Here is a 20,378-nt window from a genome sequence, read left to right on the forward strand (position 1 = left end):
TTGATTCAGGAGTACAGGTAAAAACTAGACAAGACTAGCACTGCTCTGGGAGAAGTTACTTTTTTTTCAACATTATATGCCACATAAGAAAAGTTAATCAGATAATTACAGCTGTGACCATGGATGTTATCAGATTTTTTGGAAGCAAAGAAACAAATTGTTGTGTTGTCATACTCTTGGGGAATTGGTTGTTTGGAGACATTATGCTTACTTTCCCAAGAAGCAAAAGGTTTTCATGGAAAATCAGATATGCTCTGCCTTCCATGAACACCAAAGATTCCAGCCAAAAAAACTGTATACATTCAACTAAGCATCATCTCTTTAAGGACACATTCTGTCTTCAAAGGCAAGCAAAAGATGAGCCAGGTTATAGATTGAAGATGAACCTAGGCTGCTCTTGATGTGCATAAATTGTGAGTGGTTTTATAGGGTGACAGGCAGAGGAGGGAAGGAGGCAAGGAGAATAGGTCTGTACAGCCATGAGCCAAATCCTGATAAACACACAGGGAAGGAAGAACAATGGAATCCTCGGCAACTTTCCCTCTTTCTGGGTAGGGGGGTTTTCTGCTTCTTCAGGTTGCTGAATGGCAGGCACTCTTTGGTCCATGTTCAGGGAATGAGAAGTTTTGGTTGGGGTCCAGAGATGGTAGTTCAGCATCATCAAGGTGCAAGAAGAAATTGTTTCAATTTGATTCAAAGAGAAAAGCCATTGTTTCTAATCCAAGTTCAGTCCCCTGTGCTCAGCCCACCACATTTTGTGTGCTTCCAGAGCCCCACCCTTTTTTTAATTCACCTATGAGTCATCGGCTGCCTGGCACGGGAAGGAAATGCTACAGTACACACCTCACTTCCATGGCAAAGCACGCCTCTGGTGTTGGTTCATTTTCATGCAGCTTAGGAGACACTTTCCTTTTGATTTTTGGTCATAGGTTCAAAAGTTCAGGATCAATGGAATGAGTATGTTTCATCAAATATTCTTCTGCAAGGGATACAAGAGAGACTTTACCTTATTTTATATTGGATTATAGTTGATTAACAATGGTATGATAGTTTCAGGTGTACAGCAAAGTGATTCAGTTATACATATACTTGTATCTATTCTTTTTCAAATTCTATTCCCACTTAGGTTATTACAGAATATTGAGCAGAGTTCCCTGTACTATACAGTAGGTCCTTGTTGGTTATCTATTTTAAATATAGCAGTGTGTATATGTCAATCCCAAACTCCCAATCTATCCCTCCACCCCCTATCCTTTTCCCCCAGTAACCATAAGTTCATTCTCTAAGTCTGTGAGTCTCTGTTTTGCAAATAAGTTCATTTGTATCATCTTTTTTAAGATTCTGCATATAAGCGATATCATATGATATTTATCTTTCTCAAAATTATCGACCATACAACCATGAATCACTGTGAATCACTGGTATGTCGGGGCTCCCCGAAGACCCATTCACATGCATGGTTTTGCAGGTGGCCTTTTGAAAACACGCATCAGATCAGGTTTTTAAGCCGGCATTTGCTTACAGCTCGTCAATGGCTTCCCTTGTCAGGATCAAGGCTGTGGTCCTAAGCTCGGTTTATGAACTCTGCACAACCTCCCCGCCGATTCATCCACTGAGTCATAAAAGATTTATTGGATACCTACTTCGTATCAGATGCCCTTCTAAGCCCTGGAGTACTAATGATGGACAAAGTGGATGGAGTTCCCCTTTTAGAACCGACCTACAGCCATGCCTGCCCCCTCACTACCCCTGCCAGCCCACCACCCTACCCCCTTCCCTCCCCACAGTTCTTCGGGTTCTTCCTCCTGCTGGGAACACTGTGCCTCATCAACTCCTACTGACTATTCAGATCTTATTTTAAGCATCATCTTCTTTAGGGAGGCCTTTCTCTTTTCCTGGACTAGGTCAGATCCCGTCCTATCCACTCCATAGGTCCCTGACTTATTCTTCATTTCCCTTTTTGTAAGTGTTTGCTCTAGTCTGTATTTCCATCTAGACCAGGGGATGGCAAACTTTCTCTGTAACGGGCCAGACAGTAAATATTTTCAGTTCTTTGGGACACGAAGTCCCTGCCACAGTTACTCAACTCTGCCTTTGCAGTGTGAAAGCAGCCATGGACAGCAATAAACAAACGGGTGTCACTGTGTTCCAATAAAACTTTATTTTGAAAGAAAATAGCAAAAGCAAGGGGTAGGCCAGATCTGGCTTGTGGGCCACAATTTGCAGACCTCAGAACAATGGAATCTGCTGTGATGATGGAAATACTGTGTGACTGTCCCACCCAGTAAGGTAGCCAGCAGCCATGTGTGGTTGTCCAACATTTGAAATGTGGCTCATGCAACTGAGAACCTAAATCTCTAAATGTATTTAACTTGAATGATTTAAGTTTGATGTAAGTAGCCACATGTGGCTAATGATTAATGTATTGGATGGTTCACATATAGACCATCAGTGTCATGAGGTCAGGGGTTCTGTCCTTCCTGGTCACCACTGGGTCACCTGGACAGAGCACAGCAGCTAGCACAGAGTAGGTACTCAATATGTGTTTGTTGGATGAATGAATGAACAAATATGCCTAGAGATGATCATACTAAGTGAAGTAATACAGAGAAAGACAAATATCATATGATATCACTTATATGTGGAATCTAAAAAAAGGATACAAATGAACTTATTTACAAAACAGAAATAGACTCACAGACATAAAAGACAAACATGGTCACCAAAGGGGAAAGGTGGGGGGGAGGGATAAATTAGGAGTTTGGAATTAACAAATACACACTACTATATATAAAATAGATAACCAACAAGGACCTACTGTATGGCAGAGGGAACTGTATTCAATATCTTGTAATAACCTAAAATGGAAAAGAATGTGAAAAAGAATATATATATATGTGTGTGTGTGTGTGTGTGTATAACTGAAGCACTTTGCTGAAACTAACACAACATTGTAAATCAACTCTACAGCAATTAAAAACGTAAGTAAATAAAGGAAGGAAAAAAATGAACAAATGTATAAATATGGAATGACATTAGACTTCTGGGATGTTGCCACTGGAGACTTCTTGCTCTCTAATCCTGAAGTGTTGTATTTCTGTACACACGTTTTATCCCTGCCTTTGTCCATGAGTTCCATGGGGATGGAAGCCATAAGAGAAACTATGAATGACCCAGTGCCTAGCACAGGTGCATGCACATGGTAGCCAGCCTTCCCACGAGTGTTGACAGCTGCCAGTACCCACCTGGGAAGGACAAAGAGTCAGCCCCATGGCTATTTCTGAAATATGTTCCAATCTGTCACATCTCAAAGGTCTAACTTAAAGCTTCTTTCTGATTCAACCCTGGTGCTGTGGACTTGAGAAATTCAACTTCATCCTGACTTTGCCTGCTTTATAACCTTGGGGAAATTGCTTAATGCCCTGTGACTGTCTTATTAAGTGAAGATAATTCTAATTCTGTTATAGCTATCCACAACCTACCTCTTAGGAATATCATGTAAGTAAATAAAATCATGGCCACAAAAGCTTTGAGCACCTCAGAGATAAGCACTGTTCTCACCTGGACCGAGAACGTCATAACTGAACAAGAAGATAGTAGGTAGTAGTTAATTTCAATGATATTAAAACAACAATGCATTGTTTTCTCTGGTTTATCAGGATAACTTCAGAAAAGCTCTGTGCCTCTCAAGTGATCCAGCTGGTTGTGAGTAAAATTAGAAGATTGCAGTCATTGCAGGGTGGTGAAGGACAGCCACTTTGTTCCAAAGTTCAATTATGTCCAACTGACTTTAGGGCCTCCACCCCAGCTGTCATCCCAGGTAGGATCCTGGGATCCTACAAATCTTTCTTCCCTGCATTTCTTTTTCACTGCTCTTTGAAACAGAAAGTCTGGCTTACCCTGCAGAGAAGGCCTGTTCAATGTCAGCAGGCACTACACACCACATCTCCAAGCAGGCAACACATAAGGTCCAGCCAGAAGTCTTTGCAAGGTCCCGTTCCTCTCTTTTCTACTCACTAACAAGTGCCCATGCTGGTTCTCCTGTCCTGGAAGACCCTCACCTCCTTCCTCAACATTTCCCAGTCTTGGCTCTCTTTTTCTCTCTCATTCACTCAATCCTACAGCAGATTTTCATGGGGCATACTGCTAGGGACTCCATTTAATCCCCTCCAAGCCATCCTGCCTTTTCTGTGAATCCCTGACTTCCCAATCTGGAAGTGTGGAAGCTGGGACTCTTCATGGGCTTCCCTGACTTGTTCACTAACTTCTCTGGTGGTGGATGGGAAAACCAAGATGATGGGAAAGCAACTTAGCCTCTCAACGACTGAACTTGTGCATCACTACAAAGAAAGTTTGGAGTAGTTAATACATAAAGAACTTGTCCCCTCAAAAAGTTCCATGATTATAATCTGTCTGTCTGTCTCTCTCGCTGATTTCTGTGGTCCCTGAAGCTTAAGTCTTATAATGTACTTCTTTCTGTCATGCACCACCTAACACTCAGAGATGCTCAATAAATCAAGAATTGAATCTTTGACAACTTCACCAGATTTATTGATTGACTGATTATCTCATTCCATCTTTTTTTAAATTAAAGTACAGTTGATTTACAATGTTATACTAGTTTCAGGTGTACAACATAATGATTTGATATTTTTATAAATTATACTCCATTTAAAGTTATTATAAAATATCAGTTATATTCCCTGTGCTGTACATTACATCCTTGTATCTTATTTATTTCATACATAGTAGTTTATACATCTTAATCACCTTCCCCTATCTTGCCCCTCCCCACTGCACTGGTAACCACTAGTTTGTTCTCTGTATCTATTAGTCTACTTCTGTTTTGTTATGTTCATTTATTTTTTTAGATTCCACATATAAATGAAAATATACAGTATTTGTCTTTCTCTGTCTGACTTACTTCACGAGGTGTAATATCCTCCAGGTGTACCCATGTTGTTGCAAATGGCAAAATTTCATTCTTTTTTTATAGCTGAGTAATATTCCATTTTATATATATAGACACTCATACATTGGGGTACATATATCTTTTCAAATCAATGTTTTCATTTTCTTTGGATAATTACCCAGGAGTGGGACTGCTGGATCATATTGTTGTTCTATTTTTAGTTTTTTGAAGAACCTCCATACTGTTTTCCATAGTGGCTGCACCAGTTTACATTCCCCAGATTTAAATTTGAATGTTGGCCAGTGCGGACAGGTCCTGATGCACCCTTTTGCTTGGGGAAGTAACTCAGTTCTCAGACTTCCTTCCAAACACTTCTAAACAAGATTTAAACATGAATTTTAACACAATTCTTATAGTATCTATTCATTAAGGTAATACTAGATGACATAAAAAATGAGCCACCACATCTCAGCGGCATAACCCAATAGAAGTTTATTTCTCACTCGTATTAAGTCTTCTGAGCAGTGGCAGGAAGCTGGAGGGAGAGGAGGTGAAGACTCTGCTCCACACGGTAATTCAGGGCACCAGGCTGACAAAGTTCTGCAGACGACACTGTGTGGCTTCCAAGGTCACCTTGGCCATCAGAATTCAGATGACAATAGGGGAAAGAGAGAAAGAGATAGATCATGAGAGAAGCTCTTGTGGCCAGGCACAGAAATGGCACATTTCACTTCTACCAACTTCACATTGGTCAGTTGTACAGCCACACGTGTCTGCAAGGGTCGTGGGGCATGTAGCCCGGCCATGAGAAAGAGGAGAGGGAAATGGTCTGATGCACAACCAGTCTCCACCACCATAGACAATAGTGTGAAAATATTTGAAATATTCAAAAGGCCTGAGTGAGAGATAATAAAAGCTATTATTTTTTGCAAGTGATCCTTTATTTTCTGTCCTTTTATTAAATAACTTGTCTTCCTAAAAATATTATTGTAATACAATGTGGTGAGTGTTATAATGGTATTATGTAGTGAGAACACCTAGCCTGGATCTTTTTAAGAAGTGAAGCCAGAACTGGGTCTTAAACAGTGGATATTAGGCAAGCCAAGGTGTCTATGTGTGTGGGGTGGAGGTGAGGGAGGGGGGGCAGCAGAGGACAGTTAGGAAAAGGAGTAGAACTTGAAGAAATTACAGGAAAGTGGCAGCATGAAAGAAGGTTCTGGAGGGGATAAAAATCAGGGTTTGGAATGAAAGCAACTCACCTATTTGTGACAAGATGATATGAGTTAGACTAGACTGAGGCATATGAACTTCATAAAGCATTTCTAAACATTTATATCTACAAAATACATGACAGAAGGCTGTGGTTAAAATACTTATTTCTTAAAATCCCAGACAACTTTAAGACATTAAGTACCCTCTCTACTAAGGTAGAGCTGTGTATTCTCATCATTCATGTATCATTCCACTTTCATGAGCTTTGGTACCCTTCCTACTAAGGTAGAACTGTGTATTCTCATCATTCATGTATCATTCCACTTTCATGAGTTTTGGTGCTGCATCATTTTGTATAACTTCAGCCAGATCTAATTGACATTCCAAAGTATTTTAGAAGAGAAATAAATGGTAACTTTGAAACCAATAAGACTCTCAAATGTTTTAGAGTAAAAGTAGAGGATTCCACTGAGGAAAGAGCTGCTTTGAATTTTACCTGCCATTAGGGATGAAAATTAAATATATATATATATATATATATATATATATATATATATATATATACACACACACACATACATGCATATATATACATACACATATGTATGTATATACATATGTATATACATGCACATACACACACATACGTACATACATACACACACACACAGTAAGGAATATACATATACATACATATACATACACACACACACACACACACACAGTAAGGAATGTATACTTACCAGTCAGAACAGGGCATTCATTAACCAATCAGAAAGGATGCTTGGGATAAACAACTGAAATGAGTATATCATGTGTACTAGATGAGCATCAGTCCCATCCCTCTCCACCAGCCTCTCATCTAGTCTACAATCTTGTTACTCCCTTGACTGGGGATGAGAACTGATCCGATAGGATCCTTGCGGCTGCCAGTAGTGGAAGACTCAAATATAAGTAGATTAAAAATAAGATTTTGTTATTCTCACATAATAAGAATCTAGAGTTGGGAAGAGTCTAGAGTTGGGAAGAGTCTAGAGTTGGGAAGAGTCTCATTAAGGACCTCAGGGCTTTCCATCTCTTCTTTCTATCAATACAATCTTTTGTGCGTAACTAAATATCTTCATCTTGTGGCCACAAATGGTTGCTGCAATTCCAGATGACCCAAGCATCATGGTCTCTCTCAAGTTCAGTATCTCAGCCCCCCATGCCTCTAATCCCCACCCCTTCTTCCCCCTCACACTTACTGCCTCCAGTGGATCCTCGCTCTCCCGCTTCTCCCCGTGTGTAGGTACTGGCCAAGGCTCTATACCTATTCTTTCTCTTCTTTCCCAAATATTTCTCTAAAAGCAGCATCATCCATTCTAACAGTTTCCTCTAACTTCTCTACTCAGAAGATTTCATGAAAATCTGAACATTTAATAAGTGTTTACCCTGGGGCAGGTACTTTGCATATATTATCCCATTTCATTTTCAAAACAAACTTTACTAGTCCATTTTCCACTGGAGGCATTTGAGACCGAGGGAAATTAGCTGACTTGCACAATGTCTTACAGTCAGCAAGTGACAAAGTGCCAGGATTTGAACCCAGACAGTCTCCCTCCTGCCTAAGCTCTCTCCATCATCATGCTCTGCCTCCCACCAACACTGGGCTCAAATGCCCCCTCCTTCAGGAAGCCACTCCTGATTGCCCAATGTGATACGGTCCCTCCATTTGTGTCACTCTTACGACGTTTACTTTTTGCTCTATGTTATGATTATGCTCGCTCCCCTCCCCCCACCACATACACAATTACGCTACCAATTCTGGGAGAAAGAGACTATATTTACTGATTTCCTATCCCCTCTAATATTAGCCTAGGACAGTGCAAAACAGACAGCCAGTAAAAGACCTGCTAATTTGAATGGAAGAGTAATCATCCTTCCAGGACATCCCAACATTGTTTATTTCTAGATGTGACAGGATTACAACACGTAAACAACCTCCAGGTTGTCACAGAGTCCCAGATGACTGGGCGCTCTGGGAAAGGTGGCTCAGGATCTATTTATTTTCAACACTATGAAAGAAAAAGTAGAACATCAAAAGTTGTATTTCCAGCAGGTAGAACAAACAAAGGAAGTGCATTACAGATTACCATGCTGTGTTGACCTTGGCTAGCAAATGTATTAAGCAAGATTTTAGGTTTTGTTTACTTTGATAGGACCGATTCTCATATTTCAAAAGAACTATCCAACCTCAGACTGAGAAACCTTTTCCAAGAGGTGTGACCTATTTCAATTTTAAATAAAGAATTTCGGTAAATGCGTCAATTTTCATCTGTTAAGAAAGACCTATACATTTCCAAATAATGTTGCTCTCCATGAAGGTATCTCTTTTTCTCTCTGCCAAACAAAACTACATTAAATTAAATTAAAAATAAATAAAGTTATATGTGAGAGAGTAAAGTAGGTAGCGGTTGCCGCCGACAGACATTGTTGGAAACTTCTCCTTTGTGATATAACTATCTCCCAGAACAAGTCACAGGGACAAAAAAAAAAAAGAAAGAAAGAAAGAAATAGTTACACAAGCCCAGTCTGTGCACCCAGCTGAGGGTTTTATTTGCATCTAGGTAGACAGTCTGTTATATACAGTGCAGCTTTGCCTGAGAACCAGTTCAAGCAGAAAGTTCCCATTGATTTGGCCATATATGGAGCTCAGAAATGGTTACAGGGCCAGGTAAGGAAAAGGGGAAAACCCACTGATCCTCACAGGATGGCGTTGAATGTCCTGGAAGTTTCTCTTTTTATATGTGCCTATGTGACTCAGCCATCCTCTAAGTCAGCCCAAGGGGTTCATTTGTGAGCACATTAAATCAAGGTTCTGAAGTCACCCACACTGGATGCCCTTCACTCACCCTTCTTCGTCCACGGTGCCCTTAAAATCAGGGGGTCCCAAATTTTGGTCCCAAGCTTCCTGCTCTTCTTTTTATTTTGTGCTTTATCACGTTTGCCTTTAACCGTGGCTCACGCTGGGCCTCAGAGTAGTTGAGTCCTAGATCGTATACTTCAGCCAGGCCTTTCTCTTTTCCTGCGTCTCTAACTGCCCCCAAATACCCCCACTTACGCAAGCAGACACCACCCCAACTCAGCAGGTCCCGTGCATACTGATTGTCTTCCCCCGCAAGCAGTCCTCCTTCTAATCTCCGCTTTCTTCTTACCCACATTCCTATCACACTCCTCGCAGATACTGTCATGGCCTCTTCCTTGACCTCATACCGAACCAGTCACAAAAGTTCGTCAAACCTTTTTCATGAGGCTCTCAGCCCCTTTTGCTAGAGTCTGGACAACTCAAGGAAGGAAGGAAGCCCCTTGGGTATCCCCATGATGTGGAAAGAACCAGGAGGTGGATCTTAACTGGGCCAGGAAGTCACCAGGCATGCTAGAGATGGATGCAGTTCAAAGGTCACAGACAGAACAGAACCCAGGAAGGGAGCCAAAGGTTCACACTAGACTAGGAAGGTTGGCCATCCATGAGACCTACGACTGGTGTGAGGGCGTAGAGGGAGGTCAAGGACTCAGGAGCAGGGACGGGGTCTGTCTCATTCATCTTGGAATTCCCAGAACCTAGCATGTTGCCAGTTCATGCAAGACATCCAATTAGTGCCCTATGTTCCCAAATACAAGGTACTTGTTATATTCTTTCTTTCACCTTCCATTCAAGACCTCATATTATGCAATGCTCTCTCGCTTTAATTATTTTAAACCTCCCGGTAACATTTGGGAAAGATATTAGACAAAAGCAACGTGCATTAATGTTAGCTTGGTTTGTCTGGAGAAGACACTGTTACCAAAACTCGGCCTCTGTGCTCTGGTGCTGAATAGAAATGCGGAGACAGACTTTTGGGTGAAGTAGAAAAGAATAGCTTTATTGCTTTGCCAGGCAAAGGGGGTCACGGCAGGCTAATGCCCGCCAAACTGTGTGTCCCACTCTGGAAGGGGTAGTGAGGAGTCTTACAGTGTTCAAAAAACAGGGCATGGTCAGCTTGTGGGCATTCTTCTGACTGGTCGGTGGTGAGGTAATGAGGAATCTGCATCATCGACCTCCTGGTTCCAACTGGTCTGGGGTCTACATGCTTGTGTGCAGCATACAGTTAACTTCTCCCACCTGCTGGGGGCTTCAGTATCTGCAAAACAGCTCAAAGGACGTGGCTCAGAATATTATCTATAGTCCTTGAGGAAGAACTAAAGGTCCTTGAGTTTGTTTAATGGCTAAAGTATTATTATTTTGTCTTGCTTGACTGTTTTCCTTTCTTTCTGCATTTTCTCACTTCTCTGATTAAATTTATTCTTTGACTAAAGATTTTCTACAGAAAAAATGGCAGGTGGATGACATGGGGTGGGTCTATTCTGGGAAGGCCTCATAGGGCCCTGCTCAGTTACAACACTGATATAATGGATAATAAGGAGTTAAGGAATTTTAATAAGATTTAATAATACTTTGTGGGCTTTTGACTGAGCAATTCAAGTGTAAAATCTCATTATAAAAGGGTTTTTTAAAAATTACTTTAAAAACAAGTAATATAAATAAAAAATATTCATCTATCAGATAGATTTTTTTTTTGATTGTCACATATTTTGTGGCTTGGGATAAAACTTCCAGGGACTGTCACACAGATTCCAAAACTACTGCATCTCAAACAGAATAGAGGAAATAAAGGCAATATAGTCTAGAAAACTGTGTTTGTGGAATCTAACGGTGCTTATAGTATGAGAGTAGCAAAAACATTATTTCTAATTAACATAATTTTTATATAAGACATCATTTAAAATATATATGTGTAAGCTAAATTAATAAATTAAGTATTAGTAGACATTTGACAGTTTCCTGTAAATCACTAAAAATGGTCAAAACACTTCTTATGGATCATCTCATTGGGAAATGGGAAATCCAAGGATTGTATTATATTTGTTGAATAAGAAAATGAATAAATGTATAAATATTTATTAAAGACAAAAACTTAATTAGTAATGTTAAGAATAATTTATTCACGAATGCATTGAGCAAACATTGAGCTACCGTGTGAAAATCAATTAAGCAGGAATAAGAATGGTTTGATATTAAAAGTCTACTTTCCACTGCCATGGTGACACCTAAAATAAATGAGAGAACTATTTACTTTGACTTTTTATTATGAAAATTTTCAAACATGCAGAAAAATGAAAAAATAATATAACAATATAACAATCGCCCACCAGTATAACCTCCATCTAGATTCAACATTTTCCCAAAATTGCTTTATGTATGTGTTTAATTTTTGATGAACCATTTGAAAGAAAATTAGAGCTGTTATAACACTTCACCCCCCTTAATCCTTCAGCATGCATTGACAAAGATTAAAACATCCTCCCAGGCTTCCCTGGTGGTGCAGTGGTTGAGAATCTGCCTGCCAATGCAGGGGACACGGGTTCGAGCCCTGGTCTGTGAAGATCCCACATGCCACGGAGCATCTAGGCCCGTGAGCCACAACTACTGAGCCTGCGCGTCTGGAGCCTGTGCTCCGCAACAAGAGAGGCCGCGATAGTGAGAGGCCCGCGCACCGCGATGAAGAGTGGCCCCCACTTGCCGCAACTAGAGAAAGCCCTCGCACAGAAACGAAGACCCAACAGAGCCAAAAATAAACTAATTAATTAATTAATTAAAAAAGAATCCTCCCACATAACTATACTGCTACTCTCACTCCTAACAAAATTAACTCTTCAATAATATATATTTCCAGTCCACATTTGGATTTCCACAGTTGTTCAAAATATGTATTTTTTACCAGTTTTTTTTACAAAAAACAAAAAAAGAGGATCTAATGAAACAACACACAGTGCACTTGGGTGTCTCTTAAGTTCCTTCCCCCACTCTTTACTTTTTTTTTTCCAGCTTGATTGAGGTATAGTTAATAACTAATAATTGTATGTACTTGAGGTGTACAACATGATTGGATATATGTATACGTTATGAAATTATTACCGCAATCAATTAACAATCAATTAACACATCTATCACCTCACCTAGCTACCTGTGTGTGTGTGTGTGTCTGCGTGTGATGAGAACACTTTAGATCTACTGTTTTAGCAAATTTCAAGTATACTATACAATATTACTACCTATAGGTACCATGCTGTACATTAGAAGTTCCCCGGAACTTCTTCATCTTATAACTAAAGGCTTGTACCCTTTGACCGACATCTCCCTGTTTTCCCCACCCACTGTCTGGTAAACACCAGTCTACTCTCTGTTTCTGTGAGTTCAGCTTTTTTAGATTTCACATATAAGTGAGATAAGGCAGTATTTGGCTTCTTGAGTCTGGCTTATTTCACTTAGCATAATGTACTCTAGGTTCATCTATGTTTCACAAATGACTGAATTTTCTTTTGTGTGTGTGGCTGAATAATATTCATGTGTGTGTGTACAAAACCCACATTTTCTTTATCCATTCATCCGTCAATACACACTTAGATCATTTCTGTATCTTAGCTGCTGTGAATAATGCTGCAGTGAACATGGAAGTGCAAATATCTCTTCAAGATACTGATTTCATTTCCTATGAATATATGCCCAGAAGTGGGATTGCTGGGTCATATGGTAATTGTTTTAATTTTTGGAGGAAACTTCATACTGTTTTCCATAATGATTGTACCAATTTACATTCCCACTAGCAGTCCACAAGGGGTCCCTTTTCTCCACATCCTCACCAACATTTGTTATCTCTCTTTTCTTGGTAACAGCCGGGCTAGCAGGTGTCAGGTGATATCTAATTGTGATTTTGATTTGCATTCCCTGATGATTAGTGATGTTGAGCACCTTTTCATATAACTGTTAGCCACTTGGATGTCTTCTTTGGGAAAATGTCTATTCAGGTCCTCTGCCCATTTTTAATTGGATTATTTGTTTGTTTGTTTGTTTTACTTGTATGAGTTCCTTATATATTTTGGGTATTAACCTATTATCAGATATGTGGTTTGCAAATATTTTCTCTCATTCTGTAGGTTGCCTTTTCATTTCATTGATCATTTCTTTTGCTGTGCAAAAGCTTTTTGGTTTGATGTAGTCCCACTTGTTTAAGTTTTGCTTTTAAAGACCAAGCCAGTTGTCATATAAAAAGTCCCACATTGTGGATTATCTGTTTCCTCATGAAGTCATTTACCTGATATTTCTTGTAAAATTGAAGTCAAATATTAGAGCTTGACTAAATTCAGATTAAATATGTCATCAGTGTATTAAATATTACATCATGACGAGAGCATAGAGTGGTGAGTTGTTCTAACATCTGTGATGTAATTTGATCACCTGGCTAAGGTGTAACCCCAAGTTTGTGTTTGGGGAGTAACTTATAGGGTTATACTTTGGCATCTTGCAAAAGCCCTATTGCTTATTAATTTTTCACTTAATGGATTTAGAATCTGTTGAGAATTTTTGCCTGAATTAATTATTTCATTAGGATTTGTGAAATAAAATGTACATTGCTGATTACCCTCTTCAATGATCGATTTCCAATTTTCTCCAAGCAGTTTTTCTAATCTTAAATATGTTCTTTGAAATGTAAAAGGTCAAAAGTCCAAAATTTTTAATATCATAGTTTATTGTAATGGAAGAGTGGTAATTTTCCACTTTCTTTTGTCTTTTCAGCAAAATGGAAATTCAAATTTTTATAAGCCAGTTGTTGAATCCTTTGAGGAAGCACCTCTACATGTTATGGTTTTCACTTACTTGGGATACGGAATTGGAACGCTGTTTGGCTATCTCAGAGATTTTTTGAGAAACTGGGGAATAGAAAAATGCAATGCAGCCATAGAGAGAGAAGAGCAAAAAGTACGTATGAACACCTCCCTGGGTCTTTGTCAATGCCAATTCTTCTGTAAAGTGTTCTCACAAGTGGTGATGTGTGTACAGATCCTAAAAAGAGTGATACACTCAGGAACTATCCAGGGTAAATTCTATTCGCCTGCACCCCATAAACCCCCAAACATTCCCTGTGTATTCACGGACTTGTTTTTTACAAATATTTATTGAGCAACTACTATTTGCCAGACTGTACTAAAGGTTTTCTTGTACATTATCATATTTAATTTTTATAATGATCCCATGATATAAATATTAAAATAGCATTTTAAAGGTGAAAAATCAAAATATAAGAGTGAGGGCACATGAGTGGAACTGTATTCTGGTCTTCTAGTTGTCAGTTGAGTATTATTTATGTTCTATCCTGGAAGAGGAAAGTGTGTTTGAGTGAAATGTGGGACTTTTATTTCATCTAGGTCAGAGTTTCTCAACTTTGGCACTATTGACATTTCAGACTGGATAATTCTTTGATATGGGAGGCTTCCCTGTGCATTGTAGAATTTTTAACAGCATCCCTGACCTTTACCCACTAGATGCAATTAGCACTCTCCCACATACTTGTGACAATCAAAAATGCCTCCAGACATTGCCAAATGCCTCACAGAGTGCAAAATCACCCTGTGTAGAACCACTGATCTAGATACTTTCAATAATTAACCTATAAAAATCTACATCATCCCCTTTTCACATAGAGCTAACAGGACAACCTGGAAAATATTAAGAGACCTGTGAACAGCCTGCATCCTTTTAACATGTTTTCCAAAATTGGTTCAAATGATTTATGATGCCATGAATCTCTTTTTCCTAAAACTTGCTTTGGAATATACGATTGTGGCCATAGATTATTCCACATGATGGAGCCTTGAACACATCTGAGCAAAGAACATAGGTAAGGCATGAACTTCAATGTAATGAGAGAACTTCAAGTCTTGTAACTTAGTGACTAGTACCCATGGTAAGCTAAACTCTTGTTACAGTAACATAACCATGAACAAATCACGTAGAACACTTATTTTGCAATTACCTTAAGTCAAGCATATCACCTTCAGAAGAAAATCAGGCCCAGCTTTATTATTGCACTCTCTCCTACCTTTAGCAAGTATTTGAGTATATGCTCTCTACCAAGTAATGGAGGCTAATAGAGAAGAAAATATAGGTCCTTCCATGAGAGAATTTGAAGTCTGGTGTGCAAAACAGACTCACCAGCGAAACAAATGATAAAAAGTGATGATGGGGCGGAAGGTGACATAGGAAACAGGGATCTGTGCCCTGTGATTCTCTCAAGAAGTCAGGAAGGCATGATATTGGGGCTTGCACGGTGAGCAGGAGTTTGTCTAGTGAGCAAGGGTGAGAAGGAAGACACTCTCTGAAGAGGGCACTGCTTGTGCCAAAGCATTCATTAACTCACTAATCAAGTCAGGTTCGTTTGGAGCATGTATCTTGTGCCAGGCACTGTATTACAGTCTTGGAATATAGGAATAACTAAGGCAGATAACGGTTCTTGCCTTCAGAGAACTAACCATAAAAAAAAAGCAGTTGCAATGGAATTTGATAAGAGGCACCGTAGCGGTAAGTAGATGACATCAAGGAAGCAAAGAAGAGAAACATTTAACCTGAACTTGGTGTTCAGGGAAGACTTCTGGGAGGAAGAGAAAGTTAAATTGACATCTAAGGGCTGAAGAGTAAGTAGTAAGGCAAAGGGTGAGGCAAGATGAGCTGGAAGGAGTCTTCAGGGAGAGGAAATATGGTGCAAAATGGCCCAGAGGTAAGACAAAGCATTGTACATTTAAGGAACCAATGAATTCTAATGACCAGAGTGTTGCGAGTGAGAGTGGGAGCATGTGGGGAGAAAGATTGCTTGAGAGGCAAGCAGGGACCATACTATAATGGGTTTTTATAAGCCACGGACATTTATTAGAACAATGGGAAGGCATTGAAGGATTTCAGGCAGAGGAATGCAGATTTGCAGATTAGAAAGATCATGTTCACTGCCCTATAAAAAATGGATTTACAGGATGACAATATAGGGGCCAAAAAAACCAGTTAAGAGGCTGAGGCAGAAGTCCAGTTTGAAAAAAAATCTAGATGAGCCCTTGGGCTGGGACCAGGGTAGTGATAATAGGGATGGTGATAATAGACAAGGCCAAGAGAGGTTTAAGAGATGGAGTTAAGACTACTCAGCTATAAGAAAGAAGGAAACCATGCCATTTGCAGCAGCATAGATGGACCTAGAGATTATCATACTAAGTGAAGTAAGTCAGACAGAGAAAAACAAATATCATATGATATCACTTATATGTGGCATCTAAACAAATGATACAAATGAACTTATTTACAAAATAGAAATAGACTCACAGACATAGAAACAAACTTATGGTTACCAAAAGGGAAAGAGCCAGTGAGGGATAAATTAGGAGGTTGGGATTAACAGATACACACTACTATATACAAAATAGATAAACAATAAGGACCTACTGTATAGCACAGGGAACTATATTCAATATCTTGTAATAACCTATAATCTGAAAAGAATATGTATGTATAACTGAATCACTTTGCTGTAAGTCTGAAACTAGTACAACTTTATAAATCAACTATACTTCAATAAAAAAAGAAAAGAGATGGAGTTAGGGATGATTGATTAGACTTGGGGAATTAGGGAGATGTACAAATCAAAGCCCACACTAGGTTTATGACTTGGACAACTGGGTATAAAGAAGGAGGTATCATTTATTGAGATGGAAAATAGAGAAGGAAGATCCAGTTGGAGGGGGAAAGTGGTCAATTCACTTTTTGACAAGTTGAGTTTAAAGAACTGGCAGCTATAGAGGTCTAGACCTCCAGAGAAAAGTTTTGGATGGATATTGTGACATCTTTGGTATATCTGGAGTGTTATTAAATTAATCAAAGCCATAGAAGTGGAGTGGATGTGATCTCCCAGGGAAAGTCCATGGAAGAAAAAAAAGAAAGGCTGAGAAGAGGACAGAGAACTTTAGAGAAAATAATAGATGTTAGAGATGGAATGCCAACTCAAGACTAGAAACATAGATGTTAGAGATGGAATTCCAATTCAAGACTAGAAACAATGTGACAATAAAAAGCCTTGTAATAGTTAGGGAAGAGATAATATGTACTTGAGTTGAGGAAGAGGCAGGTGGAATGAAGAAAAAGGAACTAATTATAAAGACATTTAGGAGGTAGAATCAACAAGTCTTGGTGGTTGAGTGTACAGAAAATAAGACAGAGGAGGAAACCAGGATAATCCCAAGTTTCTACTTTGGTCAGAAATGAGAATGGTAGTGGCATACCCATCACTTGATTACTGAATCAGTAATACTAAGTGAAATGAATAAAAAAAGCAAAATCTCCCTCCAAGAGAGCACTAAAAAATCACAGACCCAGAGCACCTGCTACCTCAGTAGACTTCATTAATAATCAGAAGACACTAACAAGGAAAAAGACAACCCAGACAGATACAACGTTTCAACGTTTTGCTTAAATTCTTCCTTTAACCCTTCAAAGGCAACTTTAGGGTTGAACTGCAATTTATTAAAGATCTCTAGATACGTTACTTTCTCAATGATGTCATGGCCCACCTTTGCTAAATCCAGAAAAGGATGTCAGCAAATATAATCAAAGGAATATCAAGCATCGTCAGAGATTTTAAAAACTTCAAGCACAGCCACATGTCTCAATCCTGATGGTTTGATAGTAGGTTCAGCAAGACCCACTCCACGTGGCCCCGGCTGGTATAAAACATATCAGTTGCAATTCCACGTTCACATTAGATCCAGTTAGTCCCAGCGCCCCTACAAGTAAATCCCAGACATTTCTGGCCCATCCCCAGAGATTTTTACTCACACATGAAACAAAGGGGGTTCAGCAAGTTGTAACTGTAGAAAACTTTAACATAAATCTCCAAATGTTTGCATGAATTAAAACTTGCTCTTTTGCATCCACACTTGGCATTCTGAAACAACAGCAGGATTCACCCAGAGGGACTTTCTTCCGAGTGTTTTGAAGGATGGGGTCCATGAAGGTCACTGGGTATGAGATATGGTTTTGTCCAAAGCAAACCAATGGCCCAAGCACTGGGCTTCCTGTTTGGATCTGGGTGGGTCCAAAATGAAAGAGTTTCCCTGGGGTTTCCCATTAGCCAGCAGCTTGTAAGATGGGAATACTTCAATACCTTCAGTCTCTTCTCAACTAACAGCCAACATGATCTTTTTAAACCTAAGTGGGTTCCCATGGTATCTCTGGCCAAAACCCTTTAATGCCTTCCCTTCTCACTCAGAGTAAGAGCCAGAACTAGCCAAGGTGTTGTAGAATGCAGCCCCCTCTATGAGCCTTATCACTCTGCTTCAAACACTAGGACCTCCTTGCTCTTTTTGAAACACAGCCCACCCACACCTACCTCTTGGATTTCTCACTTGCCTTTCCCTCTTCCCGGAGTGGTCCTCCCTCAGGTATCAGCACGACTCACTCCCTCACTTCCTTGATTTAGTACACCAAGAAATCAACAGCTTTAAATGCATCAGGAATCACTAGCAGTGGTATCCCCAATCTCCCCAACCAGGCTTGGTTCCAGATACCTTCTGGCTGCTTCTAAAAAGCAAATGCACCCTCACAAGGAATGAATATTTTCCATGGCTGCATCTAGCATTAGAGTGTGTGTCATAGGTGGGGAAAAATCTCCAAAATCAAAGTTTGAGAAATACATTTTAAAATAAAACCATCAGTAAAATCAGATTACAGCCTCCTACAGTGAGTCCTCAGGTCAACATTTCTTTGGATATATATAAATATACAAATATCCAAACACACACACACAATTTCTGATGTGTCATTAAAATGTTAGTCAAATCATTTTTTTAGTTTTTTTACAATATAGACCTCTCTGCTTCCCTTAGCAAGAAGGAATCTGCAAAAGTAGATTTGTAGCAAGAATAGTAGAAAGGTTGATTGATCTCAATAAGGTAGAGCTTTGCTAATGTCTATCAACTAGTGCTAAGCCAATGTGTGAAATGAATGGTTTATGACAAGCTCCTTCTCATGTCTTTTTTTCCCTTTCCTTTTTATTGTGGAAATAGCCAGCAAGCCATCTCTTTGTTCATCCTTCCTTTCTTTTTCATGCACTTAGTTACACATATGCTCACTTGCACTTACCCTGTCCTTTCCTTAACATAAATGGGTTCATATCATACATACTGTTGTGTGACTGCCTTTTTTTCCACCTAACTATACGCTGGAGATCTTTACCATTTCCTCTTATGATTATTATTTGGGTACAATTTTTTGATGATGGTGCTATTTGAATACTATCTTTTTTCCCTAACCCATATTCTAATTAGTTATTGATGGCATATAGGAAAGCTCTTTATATTTTCATATTTTAAGTTCAAATGCTGTCATCTTAGTTGTCACAGCTTCTCAGATAGTTGTATTGGAATTTCTTGTAATTTCCCACGTGTGCCATGAAAAACTGTATATTGTCTTTTGGTCTATTACAATAAACTTGTTATGTTACTCGAATCCCCTAGATTTATTTTTTGTCTACTCAAACTTATAATTTCAGAGAAATGTATATTAATGCCTTTCACTGTGATTGTGGATTTCTTAGTCTTTTTTTTTTTTCTTATGTGTTTCAATGTAACTGTCAGATACACAAAAGACCATGGCTCTTATAGTTCTTGGTGGATTTTTTTCCTTTTATCATGCTTTCACCTTGTACTCTATTTTGCCTGATATTAATATTTATGTATCTGCTTTTTCTTCAAGAGTCATCTATTTTCAGTCTTCATCAATTTCAGAAATGTATGTCTCTTATGAGAAGCATATAGATTTATTTTTAAAACAAATGTGAAAGCTTCTGTATTTTAATAATATAACCTATGAGCAATTACTTACTTGAACCATATGAAATTGCTATTTTTATAGGTCAAAAAGAATCAAACATTGGCAATTCCATATGGTTGAACTTAATATTTTAATTACTCATTTGCTTAAACTTATTCCTGCCATCTTTATATTTTACACTCACATTTTCTGTTGCTTATTTTTAATGTTTAAAATTTTAATATTTCTCCTTTCATATTTTCGGTACATTTGATTGAGTTTTCTTTGTTCTACATTTTTTTTTCTCCTTGTCCCTGTAAAGAAGTTATATATAATATATCCCTCACTGGTTTTTTAATGGTTCTCTTAGAATATTTAACACATATATTTAGAATTTAGTTACCATTATTTAGTAACTAGAGTCTTCCCCTGACCAGGAGAAGAATTTAATAAAGTTTCACTTTCTTTCTCCCATATAACCATTCTCCATGTTGTCATTTATTCGTGAATTTTTAGTTTCTGTTTCTTTATACTACAAATATAAAACTACTT

The 20,378-nt window shown here is 38.8% G+C and overlaps 1 protein-coding gene across 1 annotated transcript in view; it reads left to right on the forward strand.

Annotated features, from left to right (window-relative positions):
- The window catches only part of SPTLC3 (serine palmitoyltransferase long chain base subunit 3), a 133,796-nt gene that overhangs the window by 11,422 nt on the left and 101,996 nt on the right, over positions 1-20,378 (forward strand). Inside the window, exon 3 of the mRNA XM_061208450.1 lies at positions 13,779-13,961. Within this exon, the coding sequence (XP_061064433.1) occupies positions 13,779-13,961 (183 nt within the window). The remainder of the gene's footprint in view (positions 1-13,778; positions 13,962-20,378) is intronic.

This window comes from Eubalaena glacialis, chromosome 13, assembly GCF_028564815.1.
Source record: "Eubalaena glacialis isolate mEubGla1 chromosome 13, mEubGla1.1.hap2.+ XY, whole genome shotgun sequence".
NCBI classification, from domain to species: Eukaryota; Metazoa; Chordata; class Mammalia; order Artiodactyla; family Balaenidae; genus Eubalaena; species Eubalaena glacialis.